Source organism: Mesoplodon densirostris, chromosome 4 (genome assembly GCF_025265405.1).
Source record: "Mesoplodon densirostris isolate mMesDen1 chromosome 4, mMesDen1 primary haplotype, whole genome shotgun sequence".
NCBI classification, from domain to species: domain Eukaryota; kingdom Metazoa; phylum Chordata; class Mammalia; order Artiodactyla; family Ziphiidae; genus Mesoplodon; species Mesoplodon densirostris.
In genome coordinates this window covers 97,881,102-97,898,319 of record NC_082664.1, presented here as the reverse complement: position 1 = coordinate 97,898,319, position 17,218 = coordinate 97,881,102, and the positions used below count along the sequence as shown (strand labels likewise).

The 17,218-nt window shown below is 36.1% G+C and overlaps 1 protein-coding gene across 1 annotated transcript in view; it reads left to right on the top strand.

The window, feature by feature from the left end:
• Nucleotides 1–17,218, top strand: part of LOC132488542 (ankyrin repeat domain-containing protein 26-like) — a 136,452-nt gene that overhangs the window by 98,853 nt on the left and 20,381 nt on the right. Inside the window, 8 exon segments of the mRNA XM_060096841.1 lie at nt 2,057–2,158; nt 2,757–2,970; nt 4,817–5,000; nt 5,615–5,752; nt 8,379–9,335; nt 10,729–10,881; nt 13,735–13,805; nt 14,147–14,240. Of these exon segments, the coding sequence (XP_059952824.1) occupies nt 2,057–2,158; nt 2,757–2,970; nt 4,817–5,000; nt 5,615–5,752; nt 8,379–9,335; nt 10,729–10,881; nt 13,735–13,805; nt 14,147–14,240 (1,913 nt within the window).

The following is a 17,218-nucleotide window of genomic DNA, read 5'->3' as shown; positions in this document are numbered from 1 at the left end:
TTCTCATTACTCATTTCTGTGAAATTGGTAATTTGTGCCTTCTCTCTCTTTTTTTTTTTTTTTTTTCATTATCAGCCTGGCTAGAGGTTTATCACTTTTATTCATCTTCTGAACATATTTGGTTTCATGGGTTTTTTAAATGATTATTTATTTATTTTTGGCTCTGTTGGGTCTTCGTTGCTGTGCTCAGGCTTTCTCTAGTTGCGGCAAGCAGGGGCTACCCTTCATTCAGTGTGCGGGCTTCTCATTGCTGTGGCTTCTCTTGTGGTGGAACATGGGTTCTAGGTATATGGGCTTCAGTAGTTGTGGCATGCGGGCTCAGTAGTTGTGGCTTGCGGATGGTAGAATGCAGGCTCAGTAGTTTTGGCACACAGGCTTAGTTGCTCTGCGGTATGTGGCATCTTCCTGGACCAGGGATCAAACCCATGTCCCTTGCATTGGCAGGTGGATTCTTAACCATTGTGCCACCAGGGAGTCCCTCATTGATTTTCCATGTCTTTTTTGTTTTGTTTGTTTTGTTTTTTCTCATTGATTTTTTTCTTTGATGTTTTTTATTTCCTTTCTTCTGCTTGCTTTTGGTTTACTTTGCTCTTTTTTAAAAAATATTTATTTATTTATTTATTTTACTTTTGGCTGCGTTAGGTCTTTGTAGCAGCACGTGGGATCTTTTGTTGCACTGCATGGGCTTCTCTCTCTAGTTGTGGCGTGTGGGCTCAGTATTTGTGACACTCCAAATGGGGTGTGGGCTCCAGCGTGTGTGGGCTCTGTAGTTGCGGCATGCTGGCTCTCTAGTTGTGGCTTGCGTGTTCAGTCGTTGCAGTGGGCGGACTTAGTTGCCCCATGGCATGTGGGGTTTTAGTCCCCCGACCAGGGATCGAACCCGTGTCCCCTGGATTGGAAGGCAGATCCTTAACCACCGAACCATGAGGGAAGTCCCCTAATTTACTCTTTTTCTGGATTTTTATGTTGGAACCCAAGGTCATTGATTTGAGACCTTCTTTTCTAATATAGACATTTAGTGCTATAAATTTTCATGCAAGTAAGCAGCATTCCACAAATTGTAATATATTATGTTTTCATTTTTATTCAGTTCAAAATACTTTGTAATTCCTCTTTTCATTACCTCTTTAATCCAAGGATTATTTAGATGTGTGTTATTTAGTTTTCGAATATTGGAGTATTTTCCAGAAATATTTTTGTTCTTCATTTCCAGTTTGATTGCTTTGTGGTCAGAGAACATACTTTGTATGACTTAAATCCTTTTGACTTACTCCTTTATTTTATAACCCAGAATATAGTCTTCTTTTGGTAAGTGTTCCATGGCTACTTGGAAAGGATCGTCATGTTCAAGTCTACAGTATCCTTGATGATTTTCTGCCTGCTCTTTCTATCACTTACTCATTGAGGTGTATTGAAATCTCAGATTGTAATTGTGGATTTGTCTATTTTTCCTTGCAGTTCTCTCAAGTTTTGCTTCATATATTTTGAAGTTACTAGGTGCATAAACGTTTAGGGTTGTTATGCTTCTTATTAATTGACACTCTTATCATTATGAAATGACCTTGTTTATTGCTGATAATGTTTTTTGCTCTGAAGTCTACTTTGTTTGGTATTAATATAGCCAGTCTAGCTTAGCTTTGTTTTGTCACATGTTAGTGTGGTATATCTTATTTCTAACCTTATTACAAATTTATGTCTGTATGTTTAAAGTGCATTTCTTATAGGTGGCATACAGTTGGGTCTTGCTTTTTGATCCAGTCTGACAATCTGCTTTTTCTTAAAAATTAATTAATTTATTTATTTATTTATTCATGGCTGTGTTGGGTCTTCATTGCTGCGCACAGGCTTTCTCTTGTTACGGTGAGTGGAGGCTACCCTTCATTGTGGTGCACAGGCTTCTCATTCCGGTGGCTTCTCTTGCTGTGGAGCACAGGCTGTAGGCCCATGGGCTTCAGTAATTGTGGCATGTGGGCTCAGTCGTTGTGGCGCATGGGTTTAGTTGCTCCATGACGTGTGGGAGGACCAGGGCTCAAACCTGTGTCTCCTGCATTGACAGGTGGGTTCCTGACCACTGCGCCACCAGTGAAGTCCCTGACAATCTGCTTTTTAATTGAGGTGTTCAGACCATTTTCACTTAATGTGATTATTGATACAGTAGGTATGAATCTGTCATTATGCTGTTTGATTTCTGTTTATCCCATCTGTTCTTTGTTCCCCTTTTCTTTTTCTGCCATCTTTTAGATTAATCAAGTAATTTTTATGATGTAGTTTTATTTCTTTTTTGTTTTTTTTGGTTTATTAACTGTAACTCTTTTGTTTCACTATTTTAGTGGTTGCTTTAGGGTTTACAGTATTTTACTTAGGGTTATCACAGTCCACCTTCAAGTAATATTGTACCACATCATATATAGGATAAGAATATTACAAAATAGTTTACTGCCACTTCTTCTCTCCTTGCCAAATCCTCCTGGATCTGTGGGATTGTAGTTTTCATTAAGTTTAGAAAGTTGTTGGCCATTCTTTTCTTCAAATATTTTTTTTCTGTTTCTTTCCTCCACCTCTTTGGGGCATTGTATATTTAGCCACTTGAATTCCTGGTCAGGGAATTAAGGTCCCGCATGCTGTGTGGCATGGCCAAAAAAACAAAAAATGTATTTGTTCAATGTATGGATGAGTGAAGGTGAAAATGCACAGTGCTTTATACATAAAAATTACTCATATATTTAATTTCTATCTTTGTTTTCTTCCTAATGCAGACTCTGTTAGCTTATTGAAAATTCGGGATGCAGTTCTTTCATATGAAAGATTAATAGAACTTAAAAAAGATCACTGTGAACTACTTACAGAAAAAAATAAAAAAATGGAAAGTAAGGTTACTGGGCTACCAAAGGAGCTATCAGAAACAAAAGAAATGAAATCACAGATAGAGCATCAAAAAGTGGAGTGGGAACAAGAGCTCTGCAGCTTGAGGTATTGAACATCTTGGTTTTCAAGAAATATTTGAACTGTTTTTATTTACTGCAATACTACAGATGTGTATTTACTTTAATACTACGGGAAGTTTTATACCTGCTAACTTACCTGCTGGGATTTTACAGGGGAGAAAACTTCATTAGTGTTGTGGAGTATGAAATTCTTGGAAATAATACAGCAAGTTCTTAACAGTGGATACTTCTACTAATAATATAATGTATATATTTCCAAATCATCATTTTCATGACCATACAGAAATCCTCCATACGAAGCCTCATTTTTTTGTAATATCTTTTTTTTAATTTTATTTTTTTATACAGCAGGTTCTTATTAGTTATCCATTTTATACATATTAGTGTAGACATGTCAATCCCAAGCTCCAAGTTCATCCCACCCCCCTGCTCTCCCCCCTTGGTGTCTATACGTTTGTTCTCTACATCTGTGTCTCTATTTCTGCCTTGCAAACCAGTTCACCTGTACCATTTTTCTAGATTCCACATATATGCGTATTTGTTTTTCTCTTTCTGACTTACTTCACTCTTTATGACAGTCCCTAGATCCAACCACGTCTCAACAAGTGACCCAATTTCGTTCCTTTTTATGGCTGAGTAATACTCCATTGTATATATGTGCCACATCTTCTTTATCCATTCGTCTGTTGATGGGCATTTACATTGCTTCCATGTCCTGGCTATTGTAAATAGTGCTGCAATGAACATTGGGGTGCTTGTGTCTTTTTGAATTATGGTCATTATTTGTTTAGCAAATTGAATTTCAGTTATTTTTCATTTTTCTGTATTATATTTAATGCTACAAGGAATGTCTCTTCTATAAATTCATTTCTACATTTCTGATTATTTATTTGGAATAAATTCTTTAATATTGTGTTATTTGGTTAAAGTATGAGAACTTTTTAAAAAGGTCTTTGATCCATGTTTCTAAATTGTTCTCCAGAAAGTTTATATTTCTTTACACTCCCACCCACAGAAGTATGAAATGGCCATTTTTCTGAAGACAAAATTTTTAAAAACATTTATGTAGTTTTATTCTTAACATATGCATGGATGAAATAAAAGGTAAAAATGGAAGGTGATTACTGATTAGTTTATTCAATATCTCTTTCATACAGAGATAAAATTAGTTCACAGGTTTGTGCTGAAAGCACAAAATACTCTCTATTTAATTAATTAATATGGATCCTGCCTTACGGAATTTAAAATTATTTATTAAATAGATAATAATCAACAAGTTGAAAATGTTGCAAAAGAAGAAACATAAAAAGTGTGGGGCAACAGATATTAGACTCCCTAGCCTAGTCTTGGATTACAGTGTCTGAAGATATATGTTCTGTAAAAGGCATCTGCAGATTTGATCTGGCACTGTAAGTCATTTAGGGGTACCTGTAGTATTTTATGAAGTTGAAATTTTATTTCTAGTGAACTTATAAACTTGTTTCTAAACAACAGCTTCTCTTTTTAACTAGTAAGTAAATTATCTGTCCTAAAGGAGGAGTAATTATGACAGTGTGGAAAACAGGGTAATTTTCGGCCTAACTTCACTGAATAATTTCAAAATTTCTTTCCTACACTATTCACCAGAGTTACTCTTGACTAAAACTTACTTAAGTGGCAGAATGTTTTTTCATTGCTACCTTTCAAGTATATATATCTTTATGAAGAGATTGAAGTGAGGAATTAAAAATATGAGATCTAGAAAGGAAAAAAAAAACTGGAGAACAGAAATTTCATTAGGATACTAAATCAGCGGGTGAAGAGCCAGATCATAAAATGAACTTTTTATTTTCCAACAAAACACATTTTAAGGTAAGCATTTTTAACTGCAGATTCACCCTAAAACAAGAAAAAAAGAAGAGAAGAAATGCTGACAGGTTATATGAAAAAATTAGGGAGCAGTTAAGAAGAAAAGAAGAGCAATACAGTAAAGAAGTTGAAATGAAACAACAACTTGAACTCACTCTCAGAGCACTAGACATGGAACTGAGGACTGTGAGAAATAATCTGAATCAGGTAAGTTAATCTTTGGTGAAAATTTCAAATTTCCAACAGTATTTCATCAGTATTATTTGTAATATCTCTTTGATTTAATATATATTATTTAGGTTTAAAACAAATAAAAAGTGTTATCTCATCCTAAATATGAACTATGACACTTATAGCTTAAATTATTAATTTCTTGCCATTTTTAGCTTCTACTACATGCTCTGTGTATGTTTTCTGAATGGAGGAATGGAAGGTAAATTGAGCTTAATGATTAACATAATGATTGGCATTTTTGGTCCATTCGAAAGTAATATTCTTAATTCCAATCCATGTGTTAATTTTGGCTTTTCTATGTTAAAATACAGGGTAAATTGCCTTGAGACTGTGATGGAACTAGTTAAATGCTTTGTAAAAAGATTTTCTTTCACAATACTATATCTCCCTGTATTTTTGCTCTGTGATAAGTTTAGCAGTCATTTAAATTAAAATCTTAAGTTATTCATGTGGGATAAATATCCTTGTGTTTATTTTAAAAGGCTACTTCCTTTTAACAGTTTTGTTTTTTTTTAATTCTGCTCTTAAGCTTTTGACTTTTTTTTTTAATGGTATGAGACCAAAAACCTCATGAAATGTGTCTCCAGGTTGTAGAAGAGCGAAATGACGCTCAGAGGCAGCTTTCTCGAGAGCAGAATGCCAAAGTTTTACAAGATGGGATCCTGACCAGTCACCTTGCCAAACAAAAGGAGATAGAAATGACTAATAAGGAAATGAATTCTGAGGTATTTTCTTTAATCATTTTCAAATATTTGTGTGTATGTATCTGTATATGTATATATTTTTAAAAACAAATACTATACATCACAGACAGTGTAGAGGATATTTAAAACCTATTTAAGTATATTTTGGGGAGGGGGTTGACCTTTCTTGTCCATTGGATATTTAATATTTTTAATTCAAACATAATTGAATTATATTTGACTAAATTTAATTCAAGTAGTATTTTTAATTCAAATCCATTTGTCTGCAACAGTCAAGCAGTGACATACAATAGCCTCATCCAAGGAGAGGCTTTTAATATTTTCCATAGGGACTGATGAACTTTTCATAATCTCAAAACTATTGCTACCATCTAGAAAAGTCTGCACCCTGATGGCGGTTTAGGCAGGGAAGACCATGTGTGCTCCACCATCGACCACACTACCAGACCAAATCCCAGCACTGAATACGTTCTTGCCCTCTGCTTTGGAGTGAACATGTCAATCACTATGCACCTCATCATTTTCAGTGTCTAAATCAGAGTCTGTTCTTGGCTTCACTGTCATTTCTTTAACCAGTACCCCATCAATGACATTTTCACATCACTTACAATTTTTCAGTATTGTAAAAGCTGCAACATTAGTTGTAAAAACATTTTTTTGTGTGTGTTTGTGGTACGTGGGCCTCTCACTGTTGTAGCCTGTCCCATTGTGGAGCACAGGCGCCAGACGCGCAGTCTCAGCGGCCATAGCTCACGGGCCCAGCCACTCCACGGCATGTGGAATCTTCCCAGACCGGGGCATGAACCCGTGTCCCCTGCATTGGCAGGCGGACTCTAAACCACTGCGCCACCGGGGAAGCCCGTAAAAACATTTTTGAGCACTTAAAAAAAATTATTTCCTTAGAATAAACTTACAAAATTACCAAAAAAAAGAAAAGAGAAAACCCCAAAACAAACAAAGAAAACAACATTATGGTTTTTGGCAGTGATTTCACTTCCTTGATAGATTAATAGAGAGGTTAGTTTATCCCTTCCACTGATGGTAAGGAGGAAAAGTATAGCCAGTTCAGAGACCGTCTTTTGGATGTCATTCTTCTACTTGTGAGAAAATTAACACTTTGCTCCGTGTGGTGTCCTATTTCAGTACAAGGAACTTTTGAAAATAGTGATAGATATGCCATAATATTTATTTAGTGATAATTTATTGATAAGTATTTTATTTTTAGTGAAACAGTTCATTGTATTTCCCCCTACCTTACTATTTTAAGCATTATGAAGAGAGAATAAAAGTTATTGCAGCAGCGAATAATCTCACGATTTTCTAAGATCTCTATAAATTTTACCTTATTTACCACTAGTGTATGCACCATAGTGAAATATAAGGCTCATTTCATATTTATATGTTTGTACTAGAGAACTAGCTGTGGTTTGGTGTAAGAGGACTCATAGTAAAGTCAGAAGACCTGGAGAAAAGCCTGCAGCTTGCTTGTATTTTTGACTTCCTCATTTCCAGGACTGTCATAGCTAAATGAGTTAATTGATGTTTGTAGAAGTGCTTAGTACAGTTATCAGTAGATATGATTCTTGTAACTGACTATAAAAATATTAGAAACGTAGAATATGTATGGAATATTCTCAGGACTATATAAATATTAGAAACATAGAATATTTATGGAATATTCTCAGGAAAAAAAATTTTAGGAAATTTAATCTGTCAAAATATATACAGAGCTACGGCTTTTACTATGGGGTAGCTGTATAGGTTAGATAGCAGATGTAATTTTTTTTAAGCTAGCAGGTGGTATTTTATTTTATTTTTTGTTGAAGTATAGTTGATTTACAATACTGTGTTATTTTCGGGTATACAGCACAGTGATTCAGTTATACACACACACACACCCACACACACACATATATATATATACCTTTATAGATTCTTTTTCCAAATATTGAGTGTGTAGTTCCCTGTGCTACACAGTAGGTCATTGTGGGTTATCTGTTTTTTATATAGTAGTGTGTATATATTAATCCCAACCTCCTAATGAATCCCTCCCCCTCTTTCCCCTTCAGTAACCATAAGTTTGTTTTCTACGTCTGTGAGTCCCTTTCTGTTTTGTAAATAAGTTTATTTGTATCATTTTTTTAGATTCCATGTATAAGCGATATAATATGATATTTGTCTTTCTGTCTGGCTTACTTCGCTCAGAATGATAGTCTTTAGGTCCATCCATGTTGTTGCAAATGGCATTATTTCATTCTGTTTTTATGGCAGAATAGTATTCCACTGTATAAATATATCACATCAGATGCAATTTTTAAGTGTAGTCAGATTTATTAATCTTTTATTTTAAGCCTTCTGGGTTTGTTATAATTTAGAGAAAGGCCTTTCCAATTCTGAGCTTCTTAAAAATTCTCCTGTGGTTTGTTTTTTACTTTCATGGATTCATTGTCTTCAATTAAATTTTTGAACTTTTGAAGATTTCTGCTTGTAAGAAGTCTGAGGTTTGTATCCAACCCTATTTTTTCCAGTTGGATATCCACTTATTGCAGCCTTTTCATTGTATAAACATATAGGTTAGTCTTTCAGAGGAAATCATGAAATGTCAATTTATTGAGCACTAGCTAAAAATCTCCTTTATTTCACTTAGGTGTCCGATAGCCCTAAAAAAGAGAAAGATCTGTTACATAAAAACCACATGTTGCAGGATGAAGTTGCCATGCTAAGACTGGAAATCGACACAATAAAATGTCAGAACCAGGAAAAGGAAAAGAAATATTTTGAGGACATTGAAATTGTAAAAGAAAAGAATGATGATCTTCAAAAGACAATAAAACTGAATGAGGAAACATTAACAAAGACAATATTCCAATATACTGGACAGCTTAATGTTCTGACAGCTGAGAATACAATGCTAATCTCTAAGCTGGAGAATGAAAAACAAAGCAAAGACAGACAGGAAGCAGAAGTGGAATCCGACCGTTCTAGACTGGCTGCTACCATACATGATCACCATCAAAGTCAGACATCAAAAAGAGACCTGGAACTTGCCTTCCAGAGACCAAGAGATGAGTGGTTACGCTTGCAGGACAAAATGAATTTTGATGTGTCTAACCTGAAAGATAACAATGAGATGCTTTCCCAGCAACTTTCTAAAGCTGAAAGTAAATTCAGTAGCCTAAAAAGCAAGCTCCATCACACGAGGGTTGCTCTCAGAGAAAAGACTTTGGTGTTAGAACGTGTACAGAGAGACCTAAGCCAAGCACAGTGTGAAAAGAAGGAACTTGAACACATGTATCAAAGCAAACAAGGCAAAGTGAATAAATACATTGGAAAGCAGGAATCCTTAGAAGAGAGATTATCTCAACTCCAGAGTGAAAACATATTGCTCAGACAGCAACTGGATGATGCGCAAAACAAAGCTGACAGTAGAGAGAAGACAGTAATTAACATCCAAGACCAGTTTCAGGAGATTGTGAAAAAACTTCAAGCTGAAAGTGAAAAACAAGGTCTGATGCTGGAGGAAAGGAACAAGGAGTTAATCAATGAATGTAATCATTTAAAAGAGAGAATGTATCAGTATGAAAATGAGAAAACAGAAAGAGAAGTAAGTATCCAAGAAGAGAAATAATTCTCAGACTTCCTGAAAGAAAATTCAAAGTGATTTTGTTTATGGCTAAATGTTGAATCTAGTTGAATAGAAATAATATATAGACTATAAATCTATAGACTGTAAATCAGCCTAAAAGCATACCTTGTATCCAGCAAATAAAGAATTAGACCTGAGAGGTGCTTTACTTTGAGTAGACATTGTGTCACCTATGAAATTTTAAGAGATTAAGTTATAAATTGTTAATGGGTATAGACAGGTATTAGTAATTTACTCTTCTACTGCTAAGCTAATAATTTTAATCTTTATGTCACCACATTTTAGTAGCACGATGAAGCAGATAAATGAAACGCTCAGATCTAAAATGAATTATTTTGAAATTAAGGTTCAGTTGTGTGTATTACCTTGACAGTCAATTCCAGATTTCCCAAATGAACTGATGTGTTGATGCCATATCTCATAGTACTTTTCCTTCAGTAGCTTGTCATAACTTTTTAGTTGATATAATTTTATTTTTATTCATGTCAATTTGAATTAATTTGGGAAATAGTTCAGCCTCAAACCATGTATTCTTATGACCTCTCAACTCTTTAAAGGCATCTACTTTTCATTAAATCATAATTTGGGATTAAAGTAGTGAGCTTTAGCAAAACTATACTTGATTTAATCTTCCCACTTCTATTTATAATTTACTTGGAACATTTTTACAAATAATTTGCTCATAATTCTCATTTCAAGGCTCAGTTACTATCATTTGGATATAAATCTGTCCAATACAAAGAGAATTGTAGCTCTCTGTGACTTATTAATTTGGCATTGGACTCCCATTTTCAGACTAGCGAGGGGTGGCAGATTCAAGAGTAGCAGGAATAGGGTGGGGGACAGGGTCATAGGGGCTTCTATCGGGAGGCAGAGGGATGCCCTGAAGGTCTCATTTTAATTCTAGGAATTAAAATGGGAATGACCTCATTTTAATTCTGAGATAGGAATCTATTGAGCACTGGATTGAATATGTGAGGATCTCTGAAGTTAATGGAAGCCTCCAGTAGAGAAGAGGGAAGATGTTCCCACCACTCGTCCCACCTACACACCCATTTCTTTCTGAGACTTGAGGAGGTCCTCAAGCTCAGCAAATTGATCGGGAAGGGCGGGGAGTGGATAGTGGGACTGAATCCATTGTCTAAGTAACTTAATAGCGATAAGGCCGGAGGGTAACACCTTCTGTGTCTTAAACCAAATTCAGTGAGCAGGAAGGTGCACATACAAGAAGAAGGAGACAAATTGATGTCTCTGGTGATAGTTTTCAAAGTACATAGGTTGGAGTTATCTATTATTAACATAACTTAATAATAAGGTAATTTATAAAATCAGTGACAGAGTATCTTATTAGGCACTTGTGAGACAACTTCAACAAGAACTGGCTGATACCCTAATAAAGCAATCTATGTCAGAGGCTTCACTGGAGGCCACGTCACGTTATCGTACTAATTTAGAAGATGATGCACAGGATTTAAAGAAAAAATTACGTCAAGTCACAAGTCAGGTATGTATGAAATTTAACATGTCAATACTTAATGTATAGGATAAAGTGTTTTAGGACACTCATTTTCATGGATGGCTTTCTTTTGTATTTTTGTTACAAGTAAATTTATTACAATTTTGTTATCTTTATAATGCACTTGTTTCTTAAACTCTGACTTTCATCCTGCCGTTTGCATTATATATTTTTTCTTACAATCTTTACCCTTAGGAAAGTTGAGAATTGTGCGTGATTCCTCACAGAAGTTGAGAGACTTTTTTTTTTCTATTAAACAGTATTTTTTAGTGATATCTCTACTACCATGATGAAGCAAGCCAGATAAAATCAGAGGATAATGTTTAATGGAATGTTCCATAAAATTGTCATTTTTCATCTTCACTTTCATGAATGGATGTAGTATCTGTGTGTATTTATTTCATGGATTTCAGAATAACGTGTGCAGAAAGGTCATTATACAAACCAGTTGAAGTTAGGCATTGCCTTCATTTTCTTTTCATTTTAGATATATTGTAAAAGCGTAGAGATACTCAGATCGTGTGTAGTATGTACACCCAAAATAGAAAATTAAGAAAATTATCTAGATCCTGCCATTGTATTTTTAAGAAAACTATTGAGATAATTCACATATCATATAATTCACCCATTTAAAATGTGTAGTTCAATCTCTCCGTGTATATTCAGAGAGTCGTGCACTTGGAATCAATTATAGAGCATCTCCATCACCCCCAAAGGAAAACCCTGCATCCCTTAGCCATCACCCATGGCCCCCATCTCCCTCAGCCCCAGCAACCACCAGTCTAATCTCTGCCTCTGTAGATGTGCCTATTCTGGGTATTTCATATAAATGGAATGACACAGTATGTGGTCCTTTGTGATTAGCTTTTCTCATTTGACGTAACATTTTCGAGGTTCATCCATGTTATAGCGCATATCAGTACTTCCATTTCTGTTTATTGTCAAACAGCACATTATGTGGCTAAGCCATTCATCCATTCATCAGTTGATGGGCCTTTGGGTTATTTCCACCTTTGGGCTGTTAATAATGCTGCTGTGAACAGTCATTTACAAGTTACTGTGTGGACATAATTTTTATCTCCCTGCTGTTGGGTTTTATCCTCTGAGTTAATTGGCTGATTTCACCTTTTCTTGGCCTTTACTCATGCTGTCCTTTCTGTCTTTACAGTTTCTTTTCCCCCTGCCTAATCCTCCATTTATTCAGACCTGGCCCCCAGTCTTCTCCATGAAGCTCTCTCTCTGACTGTCCTAGCTCTCATTGACCCTGTCATCTAGTCTGTGAAGAACACTTTAGCCCTTAATTTTACACTGTTTTAATGTTTTTTCATGAGAGAGAATCTCGTCTAAGTATAAATTTGTCTAACAGCGAATATTTATTGATATGCACGGCACCTGTCTTGCATAAATTGAAAATATTTTAGCTTAACAGTTGCTAGGATACAATTAAGTACTTTATACCATACCAATAACTTTTTCTTGGAGATATTGATATAATCTTTTATTAAAATGTATTTTAAGCAATTAAATATACAATTAAAAGCTCTTAATCTAATAGAGGAGAATTGTTCAATTAAATGCTCTTTTTTCCCCCCTCACTCTGGAAAAAAAAAATCTAAATTTGCCTTCCTTCATTATGCAGCCAGAACTGGGGATTTTCACATTGATAGCATTTCACCAACTGTAAAGCTCTGTGGATAGCTTCTCCAATATCCATACCACATAACCTTAATTTTCTCATCCGAGTGCTTTCTAGACATAACCAGTTGCTGGGAGTGAATGGATTCAGAACTTTGATTTAGCAGTAGGGTGATATTTCCATGCCAGTGACATAACCCTTCCTCTGATGGTCATGTAAGTTATGTACCACTCAATCCAGGAGGTGCTATTTGCATATTAGTCCATGATCACTGCCCACTGAGTAGTACAGAGAGGAAGTAAGTTATAAATTATTATAAGGGGAAAAAAGGACTAGTGGAATCAGTGAAAGTTTTTGAAGTACTGGGCACATACATTCTGGTCCTCATGCTCCCTGTTTACTGCCAATTTCAATGGTATGGAGAATGATTTCAGTGTGACTTGTACAGGAGACCACTTCTGTTGGCATGCCATCTGCCTAAAATATCAAATTGTTTAGAACATAAAATACAGCAATAGTAATAATTCTGATTGTAAACACTTAGCATTTACTATGTGCCACGTACTTTTCTAAATACGTTATGTACACGCCCCCCGCCCCCAATTTAATCTTCCCGACATCCCAGTGGGGTCAGTGCTATTATTATCTTCATTTTATGGCTGGAGAAACTGAGACACAGAAAATTTAAGTAATTTGCTCAAGGACGTACAGCAAATAAGTGGTGGAATTGGGACTCAGACCCACGCATTCTGGCCCCTGTGTAGATACTACCTCTCACACTAGTCCCTGAAGCATCTGGTTGTCACCAACAGTAGTGTGTAGTGTGAACGTTCATAATCACTGAAAGAGCTGTGGTCATTCACATATGTGGATATTTAATATTATAGTTGGTATAGAGCGTGGAGTAAAAAATATAAATGTCTTTCCCCATTTGGCCAATTTATAAATTTGTGTATTTATTTGATAAAATATAATTTAAAGCATGAATGATGTTGTGGTTTAGTACGAGAAGTCAGTAACTTGTAAAGGGCCAGATAGTAAATATTTTAGACTTTGTGGTTCACAAGGTGTCTGTTGTAGCAACTCAACTCTGCTGTTGCAGCAGGAAAGTAGCCATAAACAATATGCAGATGAAAGACATAAAAACAGATGATGGCGGATTTGCTAGATTATCAGTAATTTAAAAAAAAATTTTCTCCTTTTAGTTGCAAGAAGCACAGGATCGATGTACAGAGGCCATGAGATGTGCTGAGAAGACGCAGGATCACATCCAAAAGTACAATTTAAAGCAGCACAGAAAATAACTTAAGTATAAGTATAGAGCAGATAAGCAGTATAGTATGAGAATTATATCAGTTATGACAATAAATACATCATTGTAAAGCTGGGTAAACATTTCAGCTTTGAGCTATTTTGAAATGCATAATTTTTCTCCATTATTTCTAAATTTTTCACATTATCCACAGAACACAACTAGAAAACGGCACAATTGCCAAATCATCTACTTTTCAAAATTCTAAGAATGTATGTAATTGAACCTGCAGGTGTTTGTTCAGAAAATGTGTGGTATTTTAAAATCTATGTGTGAGAGTAATTATTTAAAAATATGCATTTTAGGCTTGAAATTGAAAATGCCGAGTTAAAAGCTACAGTCAAAAAGCAAGCGGACAAAATTGAAGAGCTTCAGAAAAACCTGTTAAGTACAAGTTCAGTAAGTCAATCTCTTAATTTCTGTCATGCTGAAAAGGAATTTTAATTTTTTTACTAGTAATATATAAGAATATTTTGGACAATATGAAAAGTCTCATTGATAAAAGAGTTTATTTTTATATTGATACTACTTGCTACTGGTAGCATAATTCCTCTTTGTAGAGGAAGTTGACTGAAATAATAAGATTGATTTTTATAGTAAGACTTTAATTAAAAAGATGGTGACAGTCCAAAGCAATATTTTATATATACCACATTTTGTTTATTCATTCATCTGTCAATGAACACTGTGATTTTTCCACCTTCTGGCTATTGTTAATAATGCTGCTATGAACAGTGGTACACAAATATCTGTTTGAGTCCAGAAATTTGAGTAATGATTTGATCTAGAATTCTGAACTTCCCTTGTAATCTAAACCCTCCAGTGCTATTTTGAGAATGAATTACTTTTAATGTTGTAGTTCATTTTCTTTATCAAGAAGGAATACTAGGTCACTATGTAAGCATTTTTCTGAAAGGAATGTATTTTTTCCTTTCTTGGATTTTATTTTACTTTATTTTTTAAAGTTTTTTTTGATGTGGACCATTCTTCAAGTCTTAATTGAATTTGATACAATACTGCTTCTGTTTTATGTTTTGGTTTTTTGGCCAGGAGGCATGTGGGATCTTAACTCCCTGACCAGGGATCAAACTTCCTGCATTGGAAGGCAAAGTCTTAACCACTTGACCTCCAGGGAAGTCCCCCTTTTTTCTTTAAAAAAAAGAAAAGAGATGCCAGTGAAAAAGCAGAAATGGCTGCTCAATCAGGGCCTTACATAGTAACAGGTGCTCCTAGCATGGCAAGTTCAGGAACAATTTTTCTCCCAGACACTTGAGTTAATCAGCCTTTCAAAGGTGTAACAGCCAGTCTCAGAAAAGACTGATGTGTAATCCAGGATTCCAATTTATCAATGTATAGTGAAAGCTATGTAATTATTTACCAAGCAGAAAGGAATTCTCCTGCCATTTATACTCTCCTTTGTAGGGAAGCTACCTATGATTTAAAAATCAGAAGATTCTATTGTGAACCCTAAGTTGGAGGGATGAGGTAGATGCACCTATCAACTCGTTTCTTTCCATCACAATAGTTAGATTCATGCAGTGTCATTATACAGATATACCTGTCAGGGGGACTAGAACATTCTATTGACTGGCCCTTCTTGTGTTCAAAGAAACATTGAAAATTATTTTTTCTAGACTTGATATGCATTAGTCACATTGTATTAGCATACTTTTCATACGAGTGACAACACAATATTTTGACAAAAGGAGTCTCATGTGAATGAGAGTGCCAGATGTCCCCTTACATTGTCAAACACATCTATTCGGGTATCAGAAATTGAAAATTTTGTAAGGATACCCCACACTGAGTAAGCGTATTAAAAAAAATAATGAGGGATTTTCTGTAGATTCCTATAGAAATGAGTTAGGATTATGACATAGAATTATTGGCCACTTTAAGGTCTACACAAATCAAAAATTTAATGAGAGAGCTTTTCACCAACTCAGTCAGTAGCCCTGGCTTCTCCTAAAGTTCTCATCTCAGGAATCCCCAGGCCAGAGCCAACCTGAGTTAAGATATATGGTCAACACAGTGTTGAGATGAAGAATCTGGGCTGGGAAGAAGAGAGAGCTCTAGCTGACTCAAGACTCCAAACAATATAGTTGAGTATTCACCTGAAAGGAGTGTCAGAAGACTTCCATAAGGTCAGGTCTCTATGGAGTAGGAAATCATTCAAAAGAAAACAAGGGCAGGGACTTCCCTGGTGCAGTGGTTAGGAATCCGCCTGCCAATGCATTGGACATGGGTTTGATCCCTGGTCCGGGAAGATCCCACATGCCGGAGAGCCACTAAGCCCGTGCACCACAACTACTGAGCCTGCACTCTAGAGCCTGCGAGCCACAACTACTGAGCCCATGTGCTGCAACTACTGCAGCCCATGTTCCTAGAGCCTGTGCTCTGCAACAAGAGAAGCCACTGCAGTGACAAGCCCACGCACCACAGTGAAGAGAAGCCCCCACTCACCTCAACTAGAAAAAGCCCGCACGCAGCAACGCAGATCCAATGCAGCCAAAAAAAAAAAAAAAAGAAGAAGAAGAAAACAAGGACAAATGATTGATAATCTGATCCTTGTGAAAAACTTTCGCATTGTAAAAGAAAATAAAGACAAAGTATGCTGGTCAACATCCTAAGGCTGAGGGTGCCCCCCAAGATTAGAAAATAACACTACACTCAAAGTAACACCAATAAGAATAAACATAAAGTGTCCAAGAATAGCTCTGTACAAGGATAATCCACACTGAGTAATGGCTCATGAGTGTGGCTGAGGATGTTGTCTATGAGGAGCAAGAAGGGGGAGAGAAAAGTACAGGTGATCTCAGCAAAGGGGTCAAGGCTGGAAAGGTAGGTTAAGGAATCTGGTACGAAGCCTTGAGATGTAAGGAGCCCTGAGAGAATTTAGAAAGAGGATTAGAAAGGGTCAAGGACTGAACATCAAGGGTTACTGTCATTCAGACTGAGGTGGGCTCAGAGGAGCAGAGGCAGAGTGTGGTCATGTTCGCGGTTGCTGCTGAGAAGTGAAGCAGGGTAAGGACTGAAGAAGAAACGGTTCTTGATGACCCTCAAAACTTTTAGTGGAGTTACAAGATTGAAAGTCAATTTAGTGTAAAAGAAGAGAATAAGTGATGAAAGATGAATTATGGATGAGACCATGCGTTAAAGAATGTAAGAGTCCCGGGCTTCCCTAGTAGCGCAGCGGTTAAGAATCCACCTGCTAATGCAGGGGACACGGGTTCGAGCCTTGGTCCGGGAAGATCCCACATGCCGCAGAGCAACTAAGCCTGTGCGCCACAACTACTGAGCCTGCGCTCTAGAGCCCGCAAGCCACAACTACTGAGCCCATGTGCCTAGAGCTCATGCTCTGCAACAAGAGAAGTCAC